The sequence below is a fragment of the Akebia trifoliata genome, chromosome 4 (assembly GCF_017979445.1).
Source record: "Akebia trifoliata isolate Shusen 1 chromosome 4, ASM1797944v1, whole genome shotgun sequence".
NCBI classification, from domain to species: Eukaryota; Viridiplantae; Streptophyta; class Magnoliopsida; order Ranunculales; family Lardizabalaceae; genus Akebia; species Akebia trifoliata.
The window spans coordinates 1,833,584-1,858,226 of record NC_141378.1 but is presented as its reverse complement, the minus strand read 5'-3'; the positions used below and the strand labels follow the sequence as shown (position 1 = coordinate 1,858,226).

Sequence of the window (24,643 nt, the reverse complement as noted above, 5' to 3'; positions counted from 1 at the left end):
TCCATCAACCCCACTATGAATTGAGTCTGAATGTGTGGCTATTGTTGGAACCCCTACTGTAGCCCATAATATTCAGAAAAGAAAAAACAGACAACCGTACACAAGAGCTTCTTTATAGACAAAACTATATCTGTTACAGGTATATTTAGTAGTAGGATTTTCTTGTTATGGATAATTCATCACAATCTGAAGTTTCAGAGTTAATTTCACTTGAGAAATTATAGAACTAGCAGCACTTATATGTAGAAATCTCATTGGATTTACTTATTATTTTTACTTGAAATGTGGGAAAAAAGACAAATTGTCACAATTCACATGAAAGTAAAATCTTAACTATTGGGTTCACATGCAATGCTATATGATACACAAGTGATCTCAATAAATAAAAAGTTTTTTCAAATCAGGACAAGAAAAGACCAAGATTATTTTGTGGTTCACTAATGCCTACATGTGAACATAAAGTTGGTTCTAATGAAGACAAAACTTGCACCCAACAGCTAAGATTATTTCAAATCAGGACAAGAAAAGATGAGATTATTTTATGGGTCACTAATGCCAACATGTGAACATAAAGTTGGTTCTAATGAACTCAAAACTTGCACCCAACAGCTAAAGACTAGTCATATAATAACAAGAGGTAGAAGAAACTTCTTTGAAATTAAAGGGAACCAAAGTTCCCCTTCACAAGTTATTACATACTATTCATCTATCTAAATATTGGAAATATATAGTTACAAATGTTGCAAACAAGAGAGGTGTTTAGCAACTAGGATTAAGATGACGTCGGGATCCAATCATTTCCTTGAATAAAATTCTGCACTGAATAAGCATAAACATGCTCCCCCGGGATCTGACTACTCCACGACACCCTACCGGAAATATTACTCCCTGGGCCGGAATTCTCAAACTCACCGTAATATAGAGTCCGTAATGCAAACTCACCACTCCAAGGCATCCACCCTTGTTGGGTCACAAGAGCCTCTAAATAACAATGGATGAAGACAGTCCTTGAAAATTCCTTCCATGGTCTTCCCAAGTAGTTTTTATGAACCTTGGGTTTGCTATAATACAATGCCATGTACTCATCTGTGCCGTTGATCACACAATTTTGAAAAACAAAGCCTGTTGATTGTGCAGGGTCCGTTCGGCCATGGGCTGTTACTGCATTATTTTCACCCTTAGCCGGCGATAGCTGGCGAGGACGGACTAAGATGAGGGAGTCTTGGAAGATAGTGGCTGAGTTTCCAAAAATGAAATCCACGTTCCCTTCGATGTGACATGATTTGTAGAATTGGCGTAGGGAATGAGCATAAAGTGTGTCTTGGTTCCCCAAGAACTCGCAGTTTTCAATAATGGAAAGATCGCTATCTGATCGAAATGCAACAGCTTGATGTGCATCGGGACCCGCTGTGTTCTCGAATGTAAGATCACGCGCCATGAATCCGTCCCCAGCAACTCCTACAACAACAATTAGTATGGATGTTCATGTTGGTACTAGCTACACTAATAAAGTCAGACTCTCACTTTCAATAAGTCTTTGAGCTTGATTAATGAAGTCAGGCTCCCCAACCTTTACCAAGACCCAAGGAGCCTTAATAAGGTTTCTAACCCGATGCTATTAATTTCAGAAAGAGAGATTCTATTGCCACGCCAACTTTTTCTAAGGGCCCAATTCCCTAAGAAATGTCAAAGAATTAGCCAGATCTTGGGGTGCTCTTAGAAAAAGTTGGTGTCGCAATAGAATCTATTTTCCAAGGAAATAAGCCGACTCTCTTTCGCACATGTCACACTAACTGTAAAAAAGTTATAATAATTATCGTCATGCTTCTTCGTATCCAACGAACCAATCAAATAGTGACGTGTTAGAACAGTATTTCTTTCCCACATGTCACCTTCTTGTTGGTTAGAGAGTGAATAAATTCATGGTTTGTTTGAAACTTTACGTGATGTCGAGCAAGCAATGGGTCCCACCTAATAACTAGAGGTGGGACCCACTCATTGTGATATGTTCAATGGTTGAGATGCTACAATATTTTCCTCTCATGTTGTACATCTTACCCACTGTTGCTGTGTTGTAAGTGGAAACGCCAGGTTGGCCCACGTTCAATGATCCTGTAATGACGGTTTTACCCATCCCATCTCCTAAAAATACCACATTCTTCTTCTCTAACGGAACCCTAACGGTTTCCTTGTAAATCCCTTGTTTAATCTTGATCACAAACTTGCGCACCCCCTCGTTATCCGGCGCCGCGTCCACAGCCTCCTGCACTGTCTTATAACACCCCACCCCCTCATCCTTACACACCGTTACATCAGCAGTTAACCCCGACGGAAAACCGCCTTTAAACCCCAAGTTCGCCCCACCAATCCCACCATCCTCCCAAAACCCAGTTCTCTCCGTCACAGGTGGTTTCCAGGAATTAATTTCGTTCCCAAACAGGTCATACGAAACCACCATGCTAAGAGCATTACTGGTCAAGCCAATCAACGAGTCCATAAACGCCATTGTTTCATGGACTCGTTGACTATCGTTGACGTATTTAAGGGCTGACCAGCAATCGTATTGGTAGAGAAGGGCCGCACTCATCCATGCCCGAGCGTCCTTGCTTCTGCCACGTGGCAGAACGTTGACGGTTGAAGATAAGCGGTAATCCGAGTTGTGCAAAACCTCTAGACAGTTTTTCGCAGCTATAGAGCGGTTTGGGTTTCCTGTAGAGGAGTCGAGGATGGGTTTCACCATAGATTGAGCTGTTTTGAGGTTCTGGGTACAGGCCCATATCGCAGATTGGATGATTTCGATTGGTTTAGGATTCTGGGGAACATTATTAGATTGATGTAAAACTGTTTCACAGGTTTCTGGGTATCGGGTTGCTTTGCACGCTTGATGGATCTCTGGAGGGATTGAAGATTCCAATTGTGGTTTTGGTGGTTGTTTAGGTTTCTGGGGTTGATTGAAATGGTGACGATGAGTTGCAGAGGAGAGAGAGAATAAGAGGATAAGAGATAGGAGGGTGAGAGAGAGGAAAGAAGCCATGGAGATGAAGAGGAATGTGGGTTTGCAGGGGAAATGTGGGGTTTTTATGGGTTTTCTATGCATGATTGAGATTGATGGAGGTGATTTAATGGTGGGTTGGTGGGCTCGTGAGGTGTTAGTCGTTCGAAAAAACATCCATATTGGATAATTTTGTTTGGAGTCACGGGTTATTCTGCTTCTGTGAGTGGATTGGAGAGCGTGGCCACTACTTCAACAGAGATTGACAGGTTAGTGGAAGAACACAGTGGATGGAGATCCTGGTATTTTTGTGAAAAATATTAGTAAAGTGGACACCCGACATAGAAAACTAAGGTGTTACTCATGAACACCTCTCTCGCGTGTTGATCACTCCTAATATTACCACTTGGCATTTTTTTTTTCTTTATTGATAAAGATTTTCCTAACTTAGTAAGAGTCGTTATGCCCAAATGAATTACCACCTCAGAAATCTGTTGCTTCGAAAAACTCATATATATATATATATATATATATGTGGGAAATGTTCAGCACCCTAAGTTTTACCACACACTTTAACAAACGTTTTTTGTCCTACATGGGTTAGAAGTTTTGGAATGAGCTGATTTTTGGTGAGGATGATCTCTATGATTAGAAGATCATCCTCTCCAAAAATCAGCCATTCCGAAATGTTTAGCCCCATGTTTACATGTTGAAAAATCGTGGACCGTCCATTTTTTGTAAATCAATTTTGATGGGGTTAGAAGTTTTGGAATGAGCTGATTTTTGGTGAGGATGATCTCCTCACCATAGAGATCATCCTCACCAAAAATCAGCTCATTCCGAAACTTCTAACCCATGTAAGACAAAACGCGTTTGTTAAAGTGTGTGGTAAAACTAAGGGTGGTGAACGGGACCATATATATATATATATATATATAGGGTCAGGTTCAAGGGACATATGAGAAAACATATGTAAAAATAATGTAACATTTATAAATTTTCAAAATATGGGTTAGAAATTTCGGATTGAGCTGATTTTTTGTGAGGATGATCTCTATGATGGGAAGATCATCCGAAAAAAAAATCAGTCCAACTGAAACTTCTAACCCCATTAAAAGTGATTTAGAATGTGGATCGTCGATTTTTTGCCAATTTTTATCAATAATTTGTAAATCACTTTTGATGGATTTAGAAGTTTCTGATTGAGCTGATTTTTTGAGAGGATGATCTTCTCATCATAGTGACCATCTTTGCAAAAAATCAGCTCAATCCAAAACCTCTAACCCATATTTTGAAAAACTATTGTTTTTTCTTATGTTTTTACATATGGCCCTTGAACCGCCCCCATATATATATGAGTAGCGTGCCAACTTTTTAGCAAAACATTTTTCAAAACATGAGTTATAAGTTTTGGAATGGGCTGATTTTTGGTGAGGATGATCTCTACGGTGAGGAGATCATCCTCACCAAAAATCAGCCCATTCCAAAACTTCTAACCCATGTTGACAAGTTGAAAAATCGTGGACCGTCCATTTTTTGTAAACTGTTTTTGATGGGGTTAGAAGTTTTGGAATGGGCTGATTTTTGGTGATGATGATCTCCTCACCGTAGAGATCATCCTCACCAAAAATCAGCCGATTCTAGAACTTCTAACTCATGTTTTGAAAAATGTTTTTGCCAAAAAGTTTGCTAAAAAGTTTGCCATTGAACGTGACCATATATATATATATATATATATATAATATATATATATAGAGAGAGAGAGAGAGAGAGAGAGAGAGAGAGAGAGAGAGAGAGGGTCGGTTCCGTATACCCCTATTACGACTCACATTGCGACACACCATTTTGTCTTATATGGGCAAAAATGTTTGGAATGGGCTGATTTTTTGTGAGGATGATCTCTATGGTGAGGAGATCATCCTTGCCAATGGGCAAAAATGTTTGGAATGGGCTGATTTTTTGTGAGGATGATCTCTATGGTGAGGAGATCATCCTTGCCAAAAATCAGCTCATTATGAAACTTCTAGCCCCATGTTTACAAGTTGAAAAATTTTAGACCGTCCAATTTTTGTAAATCAATTTTAGAAGTTTTGGAATGGGATGATTTTTTGCCAGGATGATCCCCTTATCACAGAGATCATTCTCACAAAAAATCAGCCCATTCCAAACATTTTTGCCCATATAAGACAAACGGTGAGTCGTAATGTGAGTCATAATAGGGGTCGTAATAACGCCATCCATGTATATATATATAGGGGGCGGTTCAACGGCCATATGAGAAAACATATGAAAAAACTTTCATTTTTCAAAATAAGAGTTAGAGGTTTTGGATTGAGCTGATTTTTTGCAAGGATGGTCACTATGATGAAAAGATCATCCTCACAAAAAATCAGCTCAATCAGAAACTTCTAAATCCATTAAAAGTGATTTACAAATTAGTGATAAAAATTGGTAAAAAATCGACGGTCCACATTCTAAATCACTTTTAATGGGGTTAGAAGTTTTAGATTGGGCTGATTTTTTTTTTTTTTGGATGATCTTCCCATCATAGAGATCATCCTCACAAAAAATCAGCTCAATCCAAAATTTCTAACCCATATTTTAAAATTTTATTAAAAGCGAAAGTTTTTACATATGTTTTCTCATATGGCCCTTGAACCTAACCCATATATATATATATATAAACAAAAAACGAAAAAAAACAAAATTCCAAAAACAATATTTCTTTTTTTAAACTTATTGAAGGTTTTGAAAATGTATGGCTACCGAGCTCCCACGTAACTCTCAAACTTAAAATTGAAATTCAACTTTTAAAAATAATTTTTTTTTGTGATTTTTTTGAAAGTTGATATAATTTTATCCTCCACAACCCTAAAGCATTGGATCATGTTTTTCGATGCCACAAGTTGAGTTCAAGGATCTAGGGGTGCAACTTGGTTTGGTTTGTGGCAAATTGGAATCGAACCGACATTCCTATAGAATCAAACCAATCTAAGGTCAGTTTGATTCGGTTTTATGGGTTGTCAATATCTTATAATTTTGCTTGGAAACAACATATTTTTAATGAAAATAAAAAATAATGAATATGAAGACCCATAAAAAAAGAGAGTCATTAATCTATGTGTTAAATAATCATTAGAAAGGTAGTAAATCATTATGAGTTTGGATCTTGGGTTGGTTTAGTTCTATACAAGCCTTGAATCGAGAATCGAATCAAATTGATCGGTTCTCCATTTTCTTAACCCCGAATTGAACTGCAACTTGTTCCAAACTGAACCAAACCAAGCCAAAGCCATTGCTTTGGTTCAGTTTTCTGTTTGAACTGGACCAAGTTGCACCCCTACAAGGATCATTAGTGAGGGTGAAATCCTTAGTACGATTTCAACTCTTTCTAAGGGTTAGTAAGCTTTCAACTCTAACCAAGGGTTGTTGACCTCACCTTGTGGCGTCCAAAAACATGATCCAATGCCGCAGAGTTGTAGGGGATAAAATTCTATGAACTTTGATGTTATTTTGCACTGTTGAATTTTAATTTTAAATTTGGGAGTTGCATGGGAGTTCAGTAGCAGTCCATTTTCAAAAGAGTCGTGATGAAATGACGCACTAGCACGTACACGGTTGACGTGGCAAGTGCACATAACCATAGATCTTTTTCTTTGGGATACACAAGGAAAAGATCTATGGTTTTGTGCACTTGCCACATCAACCACTTATGTGTCAGCCTGTCATTTTAACATTAGTCTTTTCAAAACCTTGGATCAGTACCAAAAAACATAATTATTTTTTAATTATCTTTTTTGGATCTGATTTTTTCCACGAAAACTAGAGGGCTGTGGTGTTGGATTGCCAATGTGGTAGTCCATTGGAGCTCAAAGACCCTTAGTAAGAGTTAAAAATCTTAGTTAGTTAGTAAGGAAAGTGTTTCTGTTTTTTGTTTTCTGGGATAACTTGTTAATGCTAACTCTACATTTATCAAATTTCCCATAGAGATGGGGTAATTTGTAAGTTATTGGACTTGGGCATTTTCATGAACCCATTGATACCCTAATGTTTTCACTTTATGATTGGGTGAGTGATTATCATGAACAAACTATAAGTCACGTGAAATTAAATCTCACATGAAAGTGATATAATTGAGCTTCACAAGCTTATATTTTCTCAAGCTTGAGATAAACAAACTATAAACTCAAATATAGATGTCATTCATATATCAGACAGGCTTCTTAAAATAATTAATTGATCATTTATCATAATTTGAGTTAATATATGATTGGTAATCAAGGAAAATATTAGAATATTGCATAAATTTAATGTTGATGCATACAGGTTCTTCTTTTAGGTCTGCAAGGTTTGATTGATCTTCCATGCTATTATTGGGAGTTTCTATGTTAACACATGTGAGTTCGATTTAATAAGCCTTAGGAAAACCCTAATTTATCTTTTCTCTCTTTGAAAACCTAAATGCATTGTTGATTTTAATTGTACTTGTTCTTTAACTTGGGCGTAGAATTCTAGTTGATCTTTCTTTTTAATTTGTGGTGTCTTGCAAACCAAACATCATTCAAATTATTGACATGATCCTACTTGATGTCTTCAGAACCCTATAAATCTATGGATCAAATTCGTGCTATCAAGGTGACATGGTTAGAAAATAGTGTCTCTTGAATTGCACTTTGATTGCTATGTGTTCAGTAAATTCTTATACACTTAAGCTCAAGAAGCATCATGTTAATAGAGACAAGGATGTTGAGATGGATGAGTGGAGATACGAGGAAGGATAAAGTTAGAAATAAACACATTTGAGAAAATTTACGGGTAGTTCTGATAGGCAATAAACTAAGAGAAAGTTGGTTGAGATGGTTTAAGAAAACGTAGGATTAGCTAGATTGTCATGTAATGATATGGTAGACGGGTTTTTTTTTTCCATGCTCTTAACTGATGGATAGTAGACATGTTTTACGTCTTTAAACAATGGTAATAAACAAAGATGTTGAGTGATCTATTTCAGGATTTTATTCTATTTTCTCAACAGTTCCCCATGTGGCTCTTATACCATTGCTTACTTGATCTCAACATGTTTTTCAGGTTTTTGGGTTGCTTTCTTTTCTGTTTATCGATTTTTTTTAATATTATTTATAAAGGCAAAAGTGGTTTTTGTGGTTAGCACTTATTTGTTTCATTGGTATTTTAATTTTTGATTTGGTTACCGCTGTCTCAAGGGGGATGATTGAACCCACAACCTCAAAGTTGCAGTGCAATATGTCAACCCAGTTGTCCTTGGGCCCTTTATATCATGGAATATAAGATTTGTCTCTAACATCTCTATTACCTTCTTTCAGGAGGGAAGGACCCTCCCTGGAAATAATGGCTTAGCCATTCTAGTTTTGAATTATGAGATTAAAAATTAAAGTGCCTGAAAGCACGTTATTAGATAGAATCTGGTAAAAGTATTTGATCATGGATTCAATGCGTTGTGTTGTGTTTCAAGGACTCTTCTAAAATCCAACACTTAGTGTACTTTATCACGCTCATTTCAAGATTTTGTTAGGCATATATCATACACTGTGATTTCTTTTATATATATATATATATAGGATGGCGTTATTACGACCCCCTTTGCGACACACCATTTTGTCTTATATGGGCAAAAATGTTTGGAATGGGCTGATTTTTTGTGAGGATGATCTCTGTGACGAGGGGATCATCTTGGCAAAAAATCATCCCATTCCAAAACTTCTAACCCCATCAAAATTGATTTACAAAAATTGGACGGTCTAAAAATTTTCAACTTGAAAACATGGGGCTAGAAATTTCATAATGAACTGATTTTTGGCAAGGATGATCTCTCCATAGAGATCATCCTCACAAAAAATCAGCCCATTCCAAACATTTTTACCCATATAAGACAAAATGGTGTGTCACAAAGGGGGTCGTAATAACCCGACCCATATATATATATATATATATATATATATATATAGGGTCAGGTTCAAACGACAACCATTTCTACACACATATAGATAACGTGTTTTGTCTTATATGGGCAAAAATGTTTGGAATGGGCTGATTTTTTGTGAGGATGATCTCTTTGGTGAGGAGATCATCCTTGCCAAAAATCAGCTCATTATGAAACTTCTAGACCGTCCAATTTTTGTAAATCAATTTTGATGGGGTTACAAGTTTTGGAATGGGATGATTTTTGGCCAGGATGATCCCCTCATCACAGAGATCATCCTCACAAAAAATCAGTCCATTCCAAACATTTTTGCCCATATAAGACAAACACGTTGTCTATATGTGTGTCGCAGGAACCCGACCCATATATATATATATGGGGGCGGTTCGACGGACGTCTCAAAAACCAGATGAGAAACTGATGTTTCTCGGACGTTGGATGGACGGAAATCAACGGCGCACAGGCTTTCTCACGTCACTTCAGTTGTTAAAAACAAAGTTATCAAAAATTTCAAACAGATCCCTCGAATTTTATAACTTTTCAACTAACTCTCCTTCTCTCTTTTCTTCCCGACAGAATAACTGAGACTTCAATTCTCTTTTTTCGTCTCCATCGAAATACCTCGACTTCAAAACCGAATTAATGCTTAGGTCACAGGTCCTACACCATTGCTTTCAGCTATCTCGTTCAGTAAATTTCTGTTACCGTTGTAAAAATTTTGAAATTTAAACCACAGGAGGAACCTCTTTTGTTTCATGTATTTGAATCCATCAACTGTGAATATGTCGCATGTATATATTAAAAGTATGGGAATAGTTATTGCTACTTGAATACAATTACATTCATGTAATTTTCACACTATGCCAAACTATATACAATGGAACAGTTCTCCATGAGTCCTGGTCAGAAAATGGCATCAACTGCATCCTTTATTTTGTGGATTGGTTGCAACATTTTCCACAATACAATTGTTTAGATGGTTAAACTCATCGGTTGATGTGATCTTTTCATCTCCATCGAAATATAACATGCCAAATGACTAAACTTGTTAGGAACTAAGAACCTGCTGTGTACCAATTATGATATGGCACTTGTGGATGCTTATTTATTGTGTGGAGATGAACCCAATCATGAAGTTCGAATGGCGTACAGATAGACAGTTAAGATGGACTGTTAGATGCTCTAAACTATGATTCCCCATGCCAAAAATTGACCCAATGAGTAACATTTTTCTAACCACCAAAAGAGTTTGGTGTCTTTGTTTTTTGAATCACCCAAAACTTGTTCTTTTGTGTAACTGTCTCTGTTTTTTTTTTTTTAAACAAATTAACAGCTTGAAGGTTCCTTTCTAAAGGATGGCAATACCTATTCATTCTGGGCATTCTTCCCAAATGGAGTCCTCACAGGTATGAGACGAAGGGTTTTCTGCAGGGACGAATGGGTGGGTTGGGTTTTTTGTCGAGGCGAGACAGAGAGAGAGAGAGCGAGATCAGTCGACGTTTTTTGTCGGGACGAATGGGGGTTTGGTTTTTTGTCGAGACTCGATCGAGAGAGAGAGAGAGAGCGAGCAGTCGAGGTTTTCGATGGCTCTTAGTCGTTCTATCGAGACGAAAAGAGAGCGAGAGTTCAATCGTTTTGTCGAGAAGAAAAGAGAGGAGAGTTAGTTGAAAATTTGTAAAATTCGAGGGAGTTGTTTGAAATTTTCGATAATTTCGTTTCTTACAACTGAAGTGACGTGAGAAAGCCTGTGCGTCGTTGATTTTCGTCCATCCAACGTCCGAGAAACATTAGTTTCTCATTTAGTTTTCGAGACGTCCGTCGAACCGCCCCCTATATATATATATATGGGTATATGTATTCTCTTCCCCTTCAATGGCATAGTGATAATGATGGCGTGAAAATGTGTCTTCCTGACAATTAACTTGCTTGCCAGTCAAAATAAAAAGGAATGATTTGGATAATGAGGGCCAGTGCAATGCTGAATGATAAATCATTGATCAAGTTATAGACAAATCCCTTCAATGGACAAGTGACAATGATGGTGCAAACCATGGATGTGCAAGTGTTAAGGGTTGAACTCGATCACCAAGATTCGCAATCTGAAAGTCTCAATAAGGCCACATTACACACACCCCATGAACAGAATATAACCCAAGAAGTTTCAGGTCAGTAACTACATTAGCCCCTGAAGAAGGCGCGTTCCCATTGAGCAATGTAAGACTTCAAAAGCATCGTCCCATGGAGGTGATCCTTCTAAGAGTGGCAATTTGGAGGAAATCCTTCATCATAAGTGGGGAGTGGTACGGTTTGGGCAAAACCAAAATTATGGGTAAGGTTCTGATTTTGAGGGAATTCGGCTTCTCTAGAAGAGTTTGTAAGGGTTGAATTATGAGGGGAATTGTGGGAGGGATTGTGGGAATCCTTTGAGTCTTATCTCCAAAAAATTTCTTACCTTTCTCCTTCTAATGGTATTGAGAACCATGCCTTGAACACGGGACTTCAACATAGCCATAATTTTGTTGGTGATTCTTTCTTAAAACTTCTCTAATTTGATTTCTAATTGAGTTTATAGATAATATTTTGTGATAAAATCATTTTCACCAACTATCTTTTGTGGAGTTTTGATACCACTTGACGTAGCGAAAGCGTGCGAATCGATAGATTCGATAGGTTGTGTTCAATGGAATACTCTAAATCAATAGATTCAATTGATAAACAAGCAATATCTTGAAAGAAAATAAAGCATAAAGCTAAAAAGATAATTAAAAGAGAAAATATAATTAAATTGATTATTAATTGATTTTTAGATTTGAAGTTCCTTATGTAGATAATTCCATCATAATAATTTAGAATCTTACTAAAATATTAAAAATTAACATTCCTAACCTATTTATAATATAATATTAATTTTTTAATCCAATTAGAATTCAAATTGGACATTTCTAAACACTTCTAATTATAATCTAAATGATAAAAACGAAATTAAAATAAATTAAAAACTAACAAGGAATTGTAATCTTAATATAACTATGAAACATAAATCCTACTAGAAATAGAAATAAAATCTAACGGAATTAAAAAACTATTTAGAGTTGTAGATGTCGTACATCAGTTCCACGAGTTGAAGTGAGTTCGTAGAGTCAGAATTGTAGATGAAAGAGCAATTGAATGCATTGTGAAAGATCAAGACACTGCCCATTTAGAGGACATGAATACAGATTGGACAGGCGGACGAAGAGGATGAGAAAAGCAAATTATCTTCAAATTTGCACTCGTGGGGTTCGTCAAGGAGATTCTTAGGCCTACTTGGAAGCATGGTTTTTAAACTTGTCCGGGACTGAGACTTATCGTCCGAGTTAACTCGGTATCAGACCTGAACGAGACCAACTCACAAAGTCATTTTTTGATTGAGTTTTACGTCTCACGTTTAATTTTTTGAGTTATCTCACGAGACGTCTCAAACGTATCGGAAAACTTGTCTGAGACGACTCAGTATCAGTACTGAACGAGACGAGACGCGATACCAAGTTTAAAAACCATGCTTGGAAGGAAGGTCAAATGAGTGAGAAGGAGGAGCACAAAGCTATATTGAAGAAAGTCCTTGACAAAGTAACTGGTACTGTTCAAATGGTTCATATCTCATAAAGGAGAAAATTGGCCATTATTTGACAAATTTGAAGCACAAGCCTACCAAACTTATTCAAGTGGGTATCCATTCTGGTTTCTATAGAATAATTAATTCATGATAGAAACTATCTTTTCCATTTGCGTTGATTAGAAAATTTGTTTCTGCTTTACTTGTGTACAGGGCTTCCTACAGGCGTATGTGGAAGAATATCTGAAGAGTTGGACCATGTTTGAAACGTTTCAATGTTCATTTGTTCCTTGTATCCAACATGATGATCTCACAACTATTTCAATCTAATCTGGAAGATTTTTTTTTTTTTTTTTTTTTGAGTCAGTGATTTTCTGACTCCCCCTGTAACACACGCCCCTGACATGGCATGAGTTAGAATCATAGATTTCTCCCCTCGGGATACATAACTGCATATCTCCATAATTATGTGCTGTTGTGTATCCCGAACAAAATAATATATGATTCTAACACATGCCATGTCAGTGTGTGTGAGAGTGTGTGCCAGACCGGGGAGTCAGAAAATCATTATTATTATTATTTTTAATACTCATGTTTCAGCCACCATTTATGTAATACCAAGTTCTATTTTTATTTAACAAAATTTTAGGAATCACCATAGAATTCCAAAGAAATTAAATCAAAGAGAGTTTCATCATTGTCGATAGGGATTCATCACCAATCTTTTGATAAATATCTATTTAAGATTAGATGTAACCGTTCACAAATCAGAATCACTCTTTATTCTTGAGATAGAAATATTTTCGGATCAATTCTAATCCAACTCGATTTGTTTTAATAAAGGTTTATTTAAAATATAATATAAATTATATATCTAAATAATATCGAATTGGAAGATGGTCGATCAAAAACCAATCCGATAAGTTATTGGAATGGGTCCTTATCGGTACCCAAAATCCTTGATCTGGACCGGTTATTATTGGATTAGAATGGATTGAATTTCAGCTCTAATCCAATCCATCGAAAGGCCTAATTATAGTATCAAGTAATAACGTCATTTAAATATTTTATTTTTGATAAAAATAAAAAATACCATAAAAAAGTTCAAAAAACTCATATTTCATTTTTGATTCTCAAATTATTAGTTTTTAGTGTACCCAATGTTAGGTAACCCTGTTACATTATTTTCAGCCTTGCATGTTATATAAATATTTGAGAGGAGTTATCTAGAAGCAATTTTAGGACCCATCAAGAGAGATTGAACCTTTTCTTCTCTCTCCCTCAACAGGAAATCTGAAAAAGGCTTCTCTTTGGAGTCCTTTTCATTGGGAAGAATTATATGAACTCTTTTTCATCTTTGTACTGTCAGGATTAATGAGGTTGTATCCGATTCAATCTATCAAACAACATGCTCTTCCTTGATAAGAAAAGTATTTGATAAAGTCTATATATGATGGTGATGTAAATCTACCTTATATGTATATAGCCATTTTGTTGCAGGCTTTCCCATATTTCTCATATCAAAGGGTATACTAGAAATGGGACTTTTTGTTCTTACATTTATTGGATGCTCATATATTATTTTTTGGAATGATTTTTTATATTTAATTTCCTTCTTTTTTGTTTTTTTCCCCCTATATATGCTGAGTATTGATGGAATTTTCACATGTTATATGTGCATGCATGAAGGTTGATTTTCGTTATAAAAATTAAATTAACTTGATCTTATGATCATAATCATATAATTTATTATTATTTTTTTTTAAAGAAAATAAAATCCATATTGAGATAGTGAGACTATACTTAATATATATATATGCAAGCATTAAGTTAGTGGTTATCGTAATTAGTAGCTAGTGAAGGAAAGACCTCTTGAAACCCAAGTCTTGATATCAACATTCACAGACTTTAACCAACTTAACAAGTTGTAATCTTCATGGGAGTGGAAATGAACACACTAGAATTAGCAGAAGACAATTTAAAAAAAAAAAAAATATGATTGAAGGAATACGATTTGTTGTACTGACCCCAAGTTTTTGGGGGGTAAGGCTTTGATGATGGTGATTTTGAGCAATTAGATGCACATTCCACTAATTGACACGACCTTCCCATTGAATATGCTTCAAGACATGCATAATTGTGTTTATTTATTTGAAATAATAATCATTCATCATCATCTATGCTTATCATAAAATTTTGGGAGTCGACAAACATACCCTAATACGCCATTGATCTCGTTGTAGATTCATATGTTTATTGACCAATTCATATCGTTTCCCAAAGATGCGTGGAATATACTTCCCTAGGTGTACTAATTAATCCATGTGGACATTTGATTGATTTGATTATTATGGATATCTTGGCCTTCTTAGATAATCTTTACTACATATGACAATATGGATTGTTTATGATGTTCAACATTTTGGCTATCATTTTACAATGGTTCCCTTATACTATAAAATGATGATCACACTAGCAAGATAATTTTCCATTTAATGTAAGTTTTGTAACATCATTTTGAAATTTTTGTGATGAAAAAATATCCATGGATTGCGCGAATGGGAAGAACCAAATTTTCATTTTCATCATATTTTTCCATTAGTAAATAAGAAGCTAGTATATGTTCTTCGGCATCATATTCATTAAGTAGCGTCAACAAAATAGACTCAATCCTAAATTCTTGATGTTGTGGCTTCATGCGAATAATCAATCCCTAGAGTTGCTTAGATTTGTAAAAATCAAATTACTTTATTACAATCAACCAATCTACTTATGTATCTCCCTTATTCAGTCCATCTCTCATCTTCTGAAAAATAGTTTTTGTATTATCTTTTTTTTTTTATTATCAAAATGTCATAACTTTCGATTTATGAATTATTTTTTCTATAAAATAGAACTGATGATATGTTTACAATAGTAGATATTATTAACAATTATGTACACAAAGTAACCTAATTATTTGAATTAGGCCAATTTTGCACCTGTTTTCTTATTCTGATTTTTGTAACATGAAATAACAATTTGGATTATCCGAATATTTCAACTTTAAATCATCTTTTTCATGAGATTAGAAATGAACCAATATATTTTCTTTGAATTAAGTTTGTCTCCATTACAAACAACTCTAGTGTGACGAATGATCCGATCCAATCTCCATCTGACGACCCTAGAAATGCATGTAAAAAACAGTTGGTGAGAACCAATGAATTAATGTCAATGGGGAAAGTATGAACCTTGAGGTGAGTCTTTAATGATAATTCTCAAAAAAACATTTAGGGACTTGAAAGATCCCTTAATGCATAATTTATCATATCGAGTATCAATAAAGAGATTAAATACTTTATACCAAATATCATGTTTAGCACAGTAAATTTCTCTGTTAGCCTCAACAATTTCATCTAGCATTGAAAATTTATATGTCATCAAGTTGAGAATTTTGACCATGATTTCATTTAGCAGTTCTTCTGATGGTTTGGGAAGATTTATTGAGGAGCTAGCCTATTACATTCAAGCTAAACATAATCAACATTGAAATTTTTCGCTTGAGCAGACACGTTGTCTACGTCATCACTTTGATCGTGCGAATCTAGTGCTTTCGGTAATATATGAGATCAGCTTCTTTGTCAGAGATTCTTTGGTTCTACTTATATGGTATCATTACCATTTTATAATTGAAGATTAATTTCCCGATATGGAATATTGATCGTCGCCTTGATAGTGAAGCATCGAACAACAATATGCGTGAAATCTCAAACTAACCTTGGTGAGGTTCTTTTATGAAATTTATGAACATGGCCAGTAATTAGACTTTTGTTAACATAATGTGGTTTTCATTATCAATGGGAAACGATATTCAACTAGTCCTTGATCTGATTCAGACTAATAACATGGTCCCTCTAATTCCATAAGTAGAAAAAATAAAGCTAAGAGGACATTTTTTGTAAATAATAGTCTCTTAAACTTATGAAGATACGACGAATTCTCTTAATTGCTAGTTGAACTAGGTAATTATATGCTAGTTACACAAATCCATCTCGACCACGCATCTTAAAACCAACATCAGACTAATATGAATGATGAGGTTATGATGAGATCTAAACTTGCCAAAAACCAACATTCACATTCTTCCAAAAAACACTAGGAACCCTACATTGATTAAAAGAACATGGAAAGAGAAAAAAAAAACACCTATTGGAAGTTCTTCCTCTAGAGAACTGCTTTTCTGACTTTAGAGAGGTTAATGAGTAAAGAAGAAATCCACTAATTGAATGCTTGCAATAGTCATCCATAAAAGGAGAAACATAAAACTATAGGTATGTGCAAAAGCCTGCAAGTTTTTAGTACAAGGTGCAATTACTTCTTGACATCTTTGAGTACTTTTAACTGATAAAAAATTAAATAAGATCACAACCCTTGATCACAATTTTAATTTGTGGGATCATCCTATATTTTATTAATTCCTTGTTATATCTCATCAAGAAGACTCTTAAAGCTACAAAAATATAAGGTGTTTTCTTTGACTATCCAACATACCCTTCACCTTATTTTCTTATATATAGAAAGAATATCTTGTTATCAAATTGTATTTATTTAAGGACTCATTGGAAAACATATCAAGCTCATATTTCCCATCTTCACCTTTGTTCTTATTGTAAAGAAATCCCAAGCCCTTTTGGTTACTAGCTAGCATGGATGTTAACCACAATAGCAACACTTGGGATCTTGACATGACCATGGAGAACCCAATCCTCCATGATCAACTCAGCTATGATTTAATCTACCAGAATAATTTTCCACTTCAAACACCTCAAGTACCATCAACTACCCATGTACCCATTTCAAATTTCCCTACTAATCAACTCGAAAGAAACAAAATTGAAGAAGAAGAAGAGGAAGAAGAACCCGAAGAAGAGCTAGGAGCCATGAAAGAGATGATGTACAAGATTGCAGCTATGCAACCCGTCAACATCGATCCAACAACAATTCACAAGCCTAAGAGACGAAACGTACGCATTAGCCATGACCCACAAAGCGTTGCTGCAAGACATAGACGGGAGAAAATTAGCGAAAAGATGCGAATCCTTCAAAGGCTAGTTCCCGGGGGAACGAAGATGGACACAGCCTCCATGTTAGACGAAGCGATCCTCTATGTCAAGTTCTTGAAGAGGCAAGTACACAAGTTACAAGCCAATCAAAATTCAACTTCCAACATAGTAAATAATCACTTTGAAGATGGTAATTGGGCTACTAGATCCAACAATATTCATGGTTGCACCTCCTCGTTTAATGTCGGAGATGGGTTCACCTTTGGAGGCGGTGTGGGAGGCGGCGAGGACAACATTTCTTGTGATAATGGGTCATTTAATTATGAGGTAATTAATGAATAATGGGTAATATATTAGTGATTAGTGTGGTTTTTTTTTATTGATAAATAAAAATGATTGACGGATTGGAAGATAGGGAAGGAAGTGTATATAGTAAGTATGACGTTAAGCAAAGGTGGTTAGGATTTCGTTGACTAAGGTGGCACTGAATATAATGATAACCGTTACCATGAGTTACGTATGGATGCATATATTATATTATAAAGTTTATATTAGTCTCTTGTGGCCAGAAAGTTTGTTGGATCGACTCTCTTCCCGGGAAAGAAACACTGGTGCAGATATGATTATTCTCTCTCTCTCTCTCTCTCTCTTATCTCCTCATGTGTCCATGTATGATGTATAATGTATGATGATGTGTGTATCCATGTCATGGTATGGGTATCATGTGTCATTGAACGTTTGTGAAACATGAGAGTGACCCTAACCTTGGAAATAGGGGTACTCATGTCTTTAATGGAACAGAAGTGTTGTTGTTATTATATTACGTGTGCATGAGTTCATATATTTTCTGTGAAGACCTTGATTATCAAATTGTTTAATTATTAGTGAGAGAGCAAGAGAGAGATGTGAAGGATCAATGCTTTAATTTAGATGGTCAACTACGTCTAAGTTTCTAATTCTCAGTTAATTAAAATTTGATTTTTGTGACTCTTTATTTTGGTTTTTGATTTTGATTTTGATTTTTTTTTTCCTGTAAATAGGGTTGAATTAAGGATAACTCATGTACTTGCAGACATTAGTTATCGAACTTGCATTATTCTTTTGGAAAAATTACAATGAATCCTAATAGGTTTTATATCGAAAATAACAGTAAAAAACCCTAGCTAGGGATAGCTCATCTGAACAAATTAATCCCAGATAATTGGAAGGGGTGTTCAAATTTTACAACTTATTGGGCTGTGCAAGGTGGAATTCTCAACACCAAGAACCCCATCATTTGTTTAGTAAGCCAAGGAAGTTATATATTAAGATCATTAAGATCTTTCATAATCAACTTTTTAGCAAAGATGATGGATTAAGCTATATAAGGGAGGAGATTTGTTACTAGTTAGAGAAAAGGGAACATATTCTATATTGAAACTGGATGTTTAATACAAGAACCTGACTTGGGTTCTTTACAAAACTACAATACTACAATGATAAAAGAAAATCCGAAGTCTTTCCTAAAAAATTAGAAAATGCTAATTATTTCTACCCTAAGTAGAAGATTCTAATTTTTACTAACTCTACTTAATATCTTTACAACCTTTTATTGGTGATTAGAGACATCAATGAGAAATTACTAAAACAGCTATATTTTATCGACATTTATGAAAACGGCCATATGGTTATTCCACTTTTTTTTTTTCCTTTATATATATCTATAACAAAATAAAGGTTATATGATGTACCTGTTGTACTGAGAATCTGATTAATTAACCTTTATGCTCTTGAGTTGAATGTAGGTTTACAGAAAGGATAAATAAGTAAATAACAAATTAATGTGATCACAACTGTTTTTCATACAAAAACGATAATTATGAAATTGGGTATATGACCATTTTCGTAAATATTAAAAAAATATAACAGATTCGGTAAATTTTGCAAGAATATTTCATCATTTTTGTAAAACATCCATGATTCAAATGTATCTCATGCACCAGATATACAGAGGAGAGGTGAAGAAAGAAGGGTAGAAGTGGTGGACCAAACAAGAAGAACAATAGCTGAACTTGAATTGAAGGGCCCTTAAAAGGGACAGAATCATCTCTACTAGGCCAGGATCGATTAAGGGAAAGATTAGCCCACCTCCTAAGCCCAAAAACCAATTTCTTTACCCAATATAGGCCATTATGCAAAACCCAGCCCACTCATCCCTTCAAAGCCAATTCCCAAACTGTCCTTGCAATCAGTTTTAATAGAGTTGGAGCTAACCCACGATTTGTTTAATCCAATGACAGGGTTGTCATTAATCGTTTGCATTTGGGGATCCATCAACTATCTTTAATAAGCAGTATCATGCCTCTAATCCAGGTTTACTGAAATGTGAGAAAATAATAGATTAAACAATTGAGCAGAACCATGGAAGAAAAAACATAAAATAAAATTTAGTAGAACAGTTTGCTTAATTGATCAAAAGCTATTCATGGAGGAGGCTCCAGCGAAAAGAGATGTAGGATTTCACATGAATTGCTTAAGAAATGCAAACTTAGAAATATAGATTGACTTTGTCTAATTTTTTTCTTGAACTTGGACCATTTAGTCATTGAATATGGTGAGCAATGTTTCTAATTTGAAATATACCCCATATCAGAAGACTAAGGCATAAGAGAACACGCATAACACAAAAAGATTTCCGTGGTTCGGCAGTGCCTATGTACACAGATATGATGAGAGCAATTAACTACTTCGAAGAAAGAAATTACAGCCCAAGATTTATCCTTATAAACGTACTCTTATCTTCCTGTTAGATTTCACTCTTCTGTAACTCTTGAGGAGTTACATTACATACATACCTGAAACCAAAAATATCAAAATTGCTCGACCTTGAATTTGGGTATAAATGTTTATTGCATCCTTTTTTTTAATGTGCAAGCTGGACTTGAACCCACGACCTCAAAGTTGATTTGCTATCTGTCAAACCAACTGAGCTATGGGTCTAATTTGAGAGAATCCCACAATACTATGAATCCTCTACCCAAGACTCACTTGAGAGTATCCCCAAAGTTACAACTACCCACTGTGCACCTTGAGATGTGTTGACTAATGTGTTTGTCGATAAATATTTTCCTTCGCCATTGATTCAATATTAGAGTAGCCAGGAGCCCATAACTTCAGCACTAACATTTAGCCATTTTTTATATCAACTGGAACAATGCTCCCAAGATTTGATTTAATGAACTTTAGCCCTTCGGAAGCATTCCAAATTCCAAAATAAAAAATGGGAGAGTGGGAGTTACATGAGTAGGTCCCGTTTCAATCTTCATCGTGCAAAACAGAGTCAACCGTAGCCACGTAACCATGTTCTTTCATCAGTGCATTCAAATCCTTCAAAATTGCACGGATTACACCTGCACTAGGATGAAATTTGTCCCCCGCAACAAATAAGTTGGTCTTCATTCCCACAACAATCCAACTACAACCTGGAAACTTCGTCACTCCTCTTTCTTTCATCGACTTCCTAACTTTGTTAACCCCATCCCAATTCTGAGATGCAGCATATATATTAGAAAGCAGCACGTAAGGCGAAGAGTTTTGAGGTTCCAACTCAATAAGTTTCTCAGCTACTCGATGCCCCCGTATGTCATCCCCATGCATTCTACAAGCAGCTAGTAATGTGGCCCAAATCATAGCATCGGGTACAAGTGGAAGCTTATCAATAAACTCTTCTGCTTCTTTAATAAGCCCCCCACGACCGAGGAGATCAATTAGGCAGGCATAATGATCAACTCTTGGCTGAATCCCATAATAATTGATCATAGAATCAAAGAACCCACGACCCTCTGATACCATTCCCGCATGACTGCATGCTGTGAGAACACCAAGGAACGTGATATCATCGGGTTCTACACGTGTGTGCTTCATCTGGTCAAAGATCCTGAGTGCATCCTCGGCATACCCATTCTTTGCAAATCCAACAATCATCGAGTTCCAGGAAATTACATCTTGTTTACAATCCATTTCTTCAAAAACTTGCGCCGAACTTCTCACGTCTCCACATTTAGCATACATGTCAACAAGGGCACTACATGTGTACTCATCCAAATTGAAGCCAGTATGAATGATGAGACAATGAACCTCATTCCCATCTTTCAAGGCTGCTAAGCCAGCACAGGCACTGAGGGCACAAGCGAATGTCGCTTGGTCTGGTAGGGCATTGTCCCTACGCATTTCTCTAAATAACAATACAGCCTCTTCACTGTAACCATTCTGGGCATGACCCGAAATCATAGCGGTCCATAATACTGTGCTCCTTTGATTGGGAAACTCTATAAACAGCTTATTTGCATCTTCGTTGCTTAGGGATTTTAGGTACATTCCTAGGAGTGAGACCCCTAAGAAGTCATCGTGGTGTAAAATTCCAGACTTCACTATATAACAGTGCACCTGCTTTCCCAAATTCAATCTTGAAGATCCACTACATGCAACCAAAACGCTTGCAAAGGTGAACTTTGATGGTCTAAGTCCTTCTGCTTGCAATTCCTCAAATATATTAATTGCTTCCTCAGTGGCATTGTTCTCAACGTACCCCGCAATCAGAGCATTCTTGGATACTACACTCTGTTCGGGCATCCAAGTAAGCACCTTTTTTGCAGCCTCCAAGGCCCCACACTTAGCATACATGTCAATCAAGGAACTCCCAGCATAGATATTGAAGTCAAGACCGACTTTGACTGACAAGCAATGGATTTGCTTTCCGTGTTCAAGAGCTTGAAGATTTGCACAAGCACTAAGGATACTAGACAAGGACACTTCATCGGGCACAAACCCATCTAAGTTCATCCTTCGAAACATGCTTAGAGCCTCATCTTCATCTTCTTCATGAACATATCCGACTATGATGGCATTCCAAGAAACGTTATCTTGATGTTGGATGAGTTCAAATTGCTTTCTTGCATGTATTAAATCCCCACATTTAGCATACATGTCAACCATGGCATTTCCCACAAATAAGTTTGATTCTAAGTTGCTCTTGATTAAAAACGAATGCAGTTGCTTGCCCATATCTAAGCTTTCCAAGCAAGCAATAGCGCTAAGAACGCTGGTGTAGGTAAATTCATCAGGTCGGAAGCCGCAACCATTCATATTAAAGAACATTTCCATGAGTTCACAAGGGTGACCATTCTGTGCATAACCTCCAAGCATTGCATTCCACAACACAATATTTCTATCATCCAACGCATCAAACACTTTTCTTGCAGATTCCATGTTCCGACACTTGGCATACATATTGATTAATGAACTTCCCACGTAAACATTAGAATCTAAACCCAATCTGATTGCCTCAGAATGAACTTGTTGGCCTTGACAAAGAGCTGATAGATTAGCAATCGCACTCAACACACTTCCTAATGTGGACCGTGTAGGTTTAACATCAGATGCTCGCATATCTCGGAAGAAACTAATAGCTTCGACAGTGTAACCACTTTGAGCATGTCCCGATATCATCACATTCCATGCCACAACACTGGGATTGGGCATTTGTGAGAATATATTTAATGCGTCGGCTAACCTTCCTAGACCAACACACGCTGTGATAACGGTAACAGATGCTACTTGGTCAGGTGTACGACCTAACCTTTGCATATCCTTGAAAAGCTCGAGTGCTTCCTCAGGCAAACCAACTCGAACACAACCGGCAATCATGGATGTCCAAGAAATCATATCCGGGTGATTAGCTCTATCAAATACTTTTCGAGCATCGAACAAACGATCACATTTAGCATACATATCTATCAATGATCCTTCACAGAAAGAATACAACTCTAATCCCATCTTAATTACACTACAATGAACTTGCCTACCTAAATCAACATCCATCAATCTCGCACAAGCAGACAGAGCCAATGCAAAGGTGAACTGATTGGGTGACGTGTTTGCATCCCGCATTAATTGAAAATTCCATATGATCTCTTCTGGCAATCCACACCTTGAATACAAAGATAGGATTGAGTTCCAAGCTGACCCGTCTCTCTCATCAAGTCGTTCGAAGGCTTTTTGAGCAAATTCAACATCGCCACATTTAGCGTACAAATCTACAAGAGCATTTCCTAGATTCCCTTTCAATCCAAACCCAAATTTCAGGGTTTGGGCATGTAAAATTTTACAGTTTTTTACGGATTGAGTTTTTCTTTGGGGCATTTCATCGAGCAATCGGCGGGATTGAACTAATCTACATTCTTGCAAGCAAGTTTTCAAGAGAAAAGTATAAATGTCATGGTCTTGAGCTAAACACACCTGAAACTTCTGATTTCGGACAGTTTGTGAAGTAGTCGTTGAGAAATTGAATCGAAGAATGGAAACAGAGTTCAGTTTATGTAAGTTTGTGAAATGTGTTGCAGTGACTCTCATAACGGCCGCTATAACGATTTTTCAAAACTTGGCACCCTAGCTATATGGTTATGGTTGTTGATGGATCGGGTCCCGATCAGGTCTGGGTCAATCTGAGACCAACCCGATAAAGATGGGATTGGACCCGTATCTGAGCTGATAAGAATAAGATTGGATCAGGATAGGATCCAACTAAATTTGATTTACAAAATATTTAACATACATACATATATCATTCTCACATTTTAATTGGATCACGTCCCTACTGGATTGGGACATGGTTGATCTAGAATAAATATGATGGGTTAGCAAATCGGATCTTTATTGGAACCAAAATCATTTATCCAGATCCAAAGTTATCGGATCAGAATGGATGGAATTACTAGTTGATCAGATTCGTTGACAGCCTTAGTTAACACTTCCAACGATGGATTCGAATTTTGAACCTTTTATCGAATACTTTCCTTTTTAGAAATGATTATTTTTGAAAATGGGTTATACAGAAAAATACCAAACGGCCGAAATCAATTAGTGGGACCCACTTGACTAAAGTATTTAGTGGGGATTTTGTCTGTAAAAAACATATTTTTTCGACTAGGCATTACCCAAAATGATTTTTTCGATCCTTTGGTAGGTCTCCTATTTATGATTGAAGAGCACTTAATGTTGAGTAACAACTATTCTAA

General features: G+C 36.1%; 3 protein-coding genes and 1 long non-coding RNA gene across 4 annotated transcripts; 2 read left to right on the top strand and 2 right to left on the bottom strand.

Annotated features, from left to right (window-relative positions):
- Positions 1 to 638: 638 nt before the first annotated feature.
- On the bottom strand, positions 639 to 3,386 carry LOC147402847 (putative pectinesterase/pectinesterase inhibitor 51). The gene is made up of 2 exons (XM_086438217.1): positions 2,059 to 3,386; positions 639 to 1,458 (listed from the first exon to the last, which is right to left on the bottom strand). Exons 1-2 carry the CDS (start codon positions 3,167 to 3,169, stop codon positions 773 to 775), a joined length of 1,797 nt encoding a protein of 598 aa, XP_086294343.1. The 5' UTR covers positions 3,170 to 3,386; the 3' UTR covers positions 639 to 772.
- LOC147402846 (uncharacterized) lies at positions 3,134 to 10,264 on the top strand. Its single transcript, XR_015177345.1, has 2 exons — positions 3,134 to 3,261; positions 9,525 to 10,264. It is a non-coding gene; the product is annotated as an uncharacterized LOC147402846 (long non-coding RNA).
- A 6,855-nt stretch (positions 10,265 to 17,119) lies between these two features.
- On the top strand, positions 17,120 to 18,497 carry LOC147402845 (uncharacterized). Its single transcript, XM_086437604.1, has one exon. It carries the CDS (start codon positions 17,232 to 17,234, stop codon positions 17,928 to 17,930), a length of 699 nt encoding a protein of 232 aa, XP_086293730.1. The 5' UTR covers positions 17,120 to 17,231; the 3' UTR covers positions 17,931 to 18,497.
- A 1,568-nt stretch (positions 18,498 to 20,065) lies between these two features.
- Positions 20,066 to 24,368, bottom strand: LOC147402844 (Pentatricopeptide repeat (PPR) superfamily protein). Its single transcript, XM_086438206.1, has one exon. The coding sequence runs from the start codon at positions 23,976 to 23,978 to the stop codon at positions 20,883 to 20,885; it is 3,096 nt and encodes a 1,031-aa protein (XP_086294332.1). The 5' UTR covers positions 23,979 to 24,368; the 3' UTR covers positions 20,066 to 20,882.
- Positions 24,369 to 24,643: the final 275 nt, after the last annotated feature.

Excerpts from the sequence above, each read along its gene's own strand:
- LOC147402844 (XM_086438206.1), bottom strand. The coding sequence starts at position 23,978 with ATGAGAGTCACTGCAACACATTTCACAAACTTACATAAACTGAACTCT.
- LOC147402847 (XM_086438217.1), bottom strand. The coding sequence starts at position 3,169 with ATGTTTTTTCGAACGACTAACACCTCACGAGCCCACCAACCCACCATT. Across the intron at positions 1,459-2,058 it reads TTACAACACAGCAACAGTGG|GAGTTGCTGGGGACGGATTC; the intron begins GTAAGATGTACA and ends TTGTTGTTGTAG.
- LOC147402845 (XM_086437604.1), top strand. The coding sequence starts at position 17,232 with ATGGATGTTAACCACAATAGCAACACTTGGGATCTTGACATGACCATG.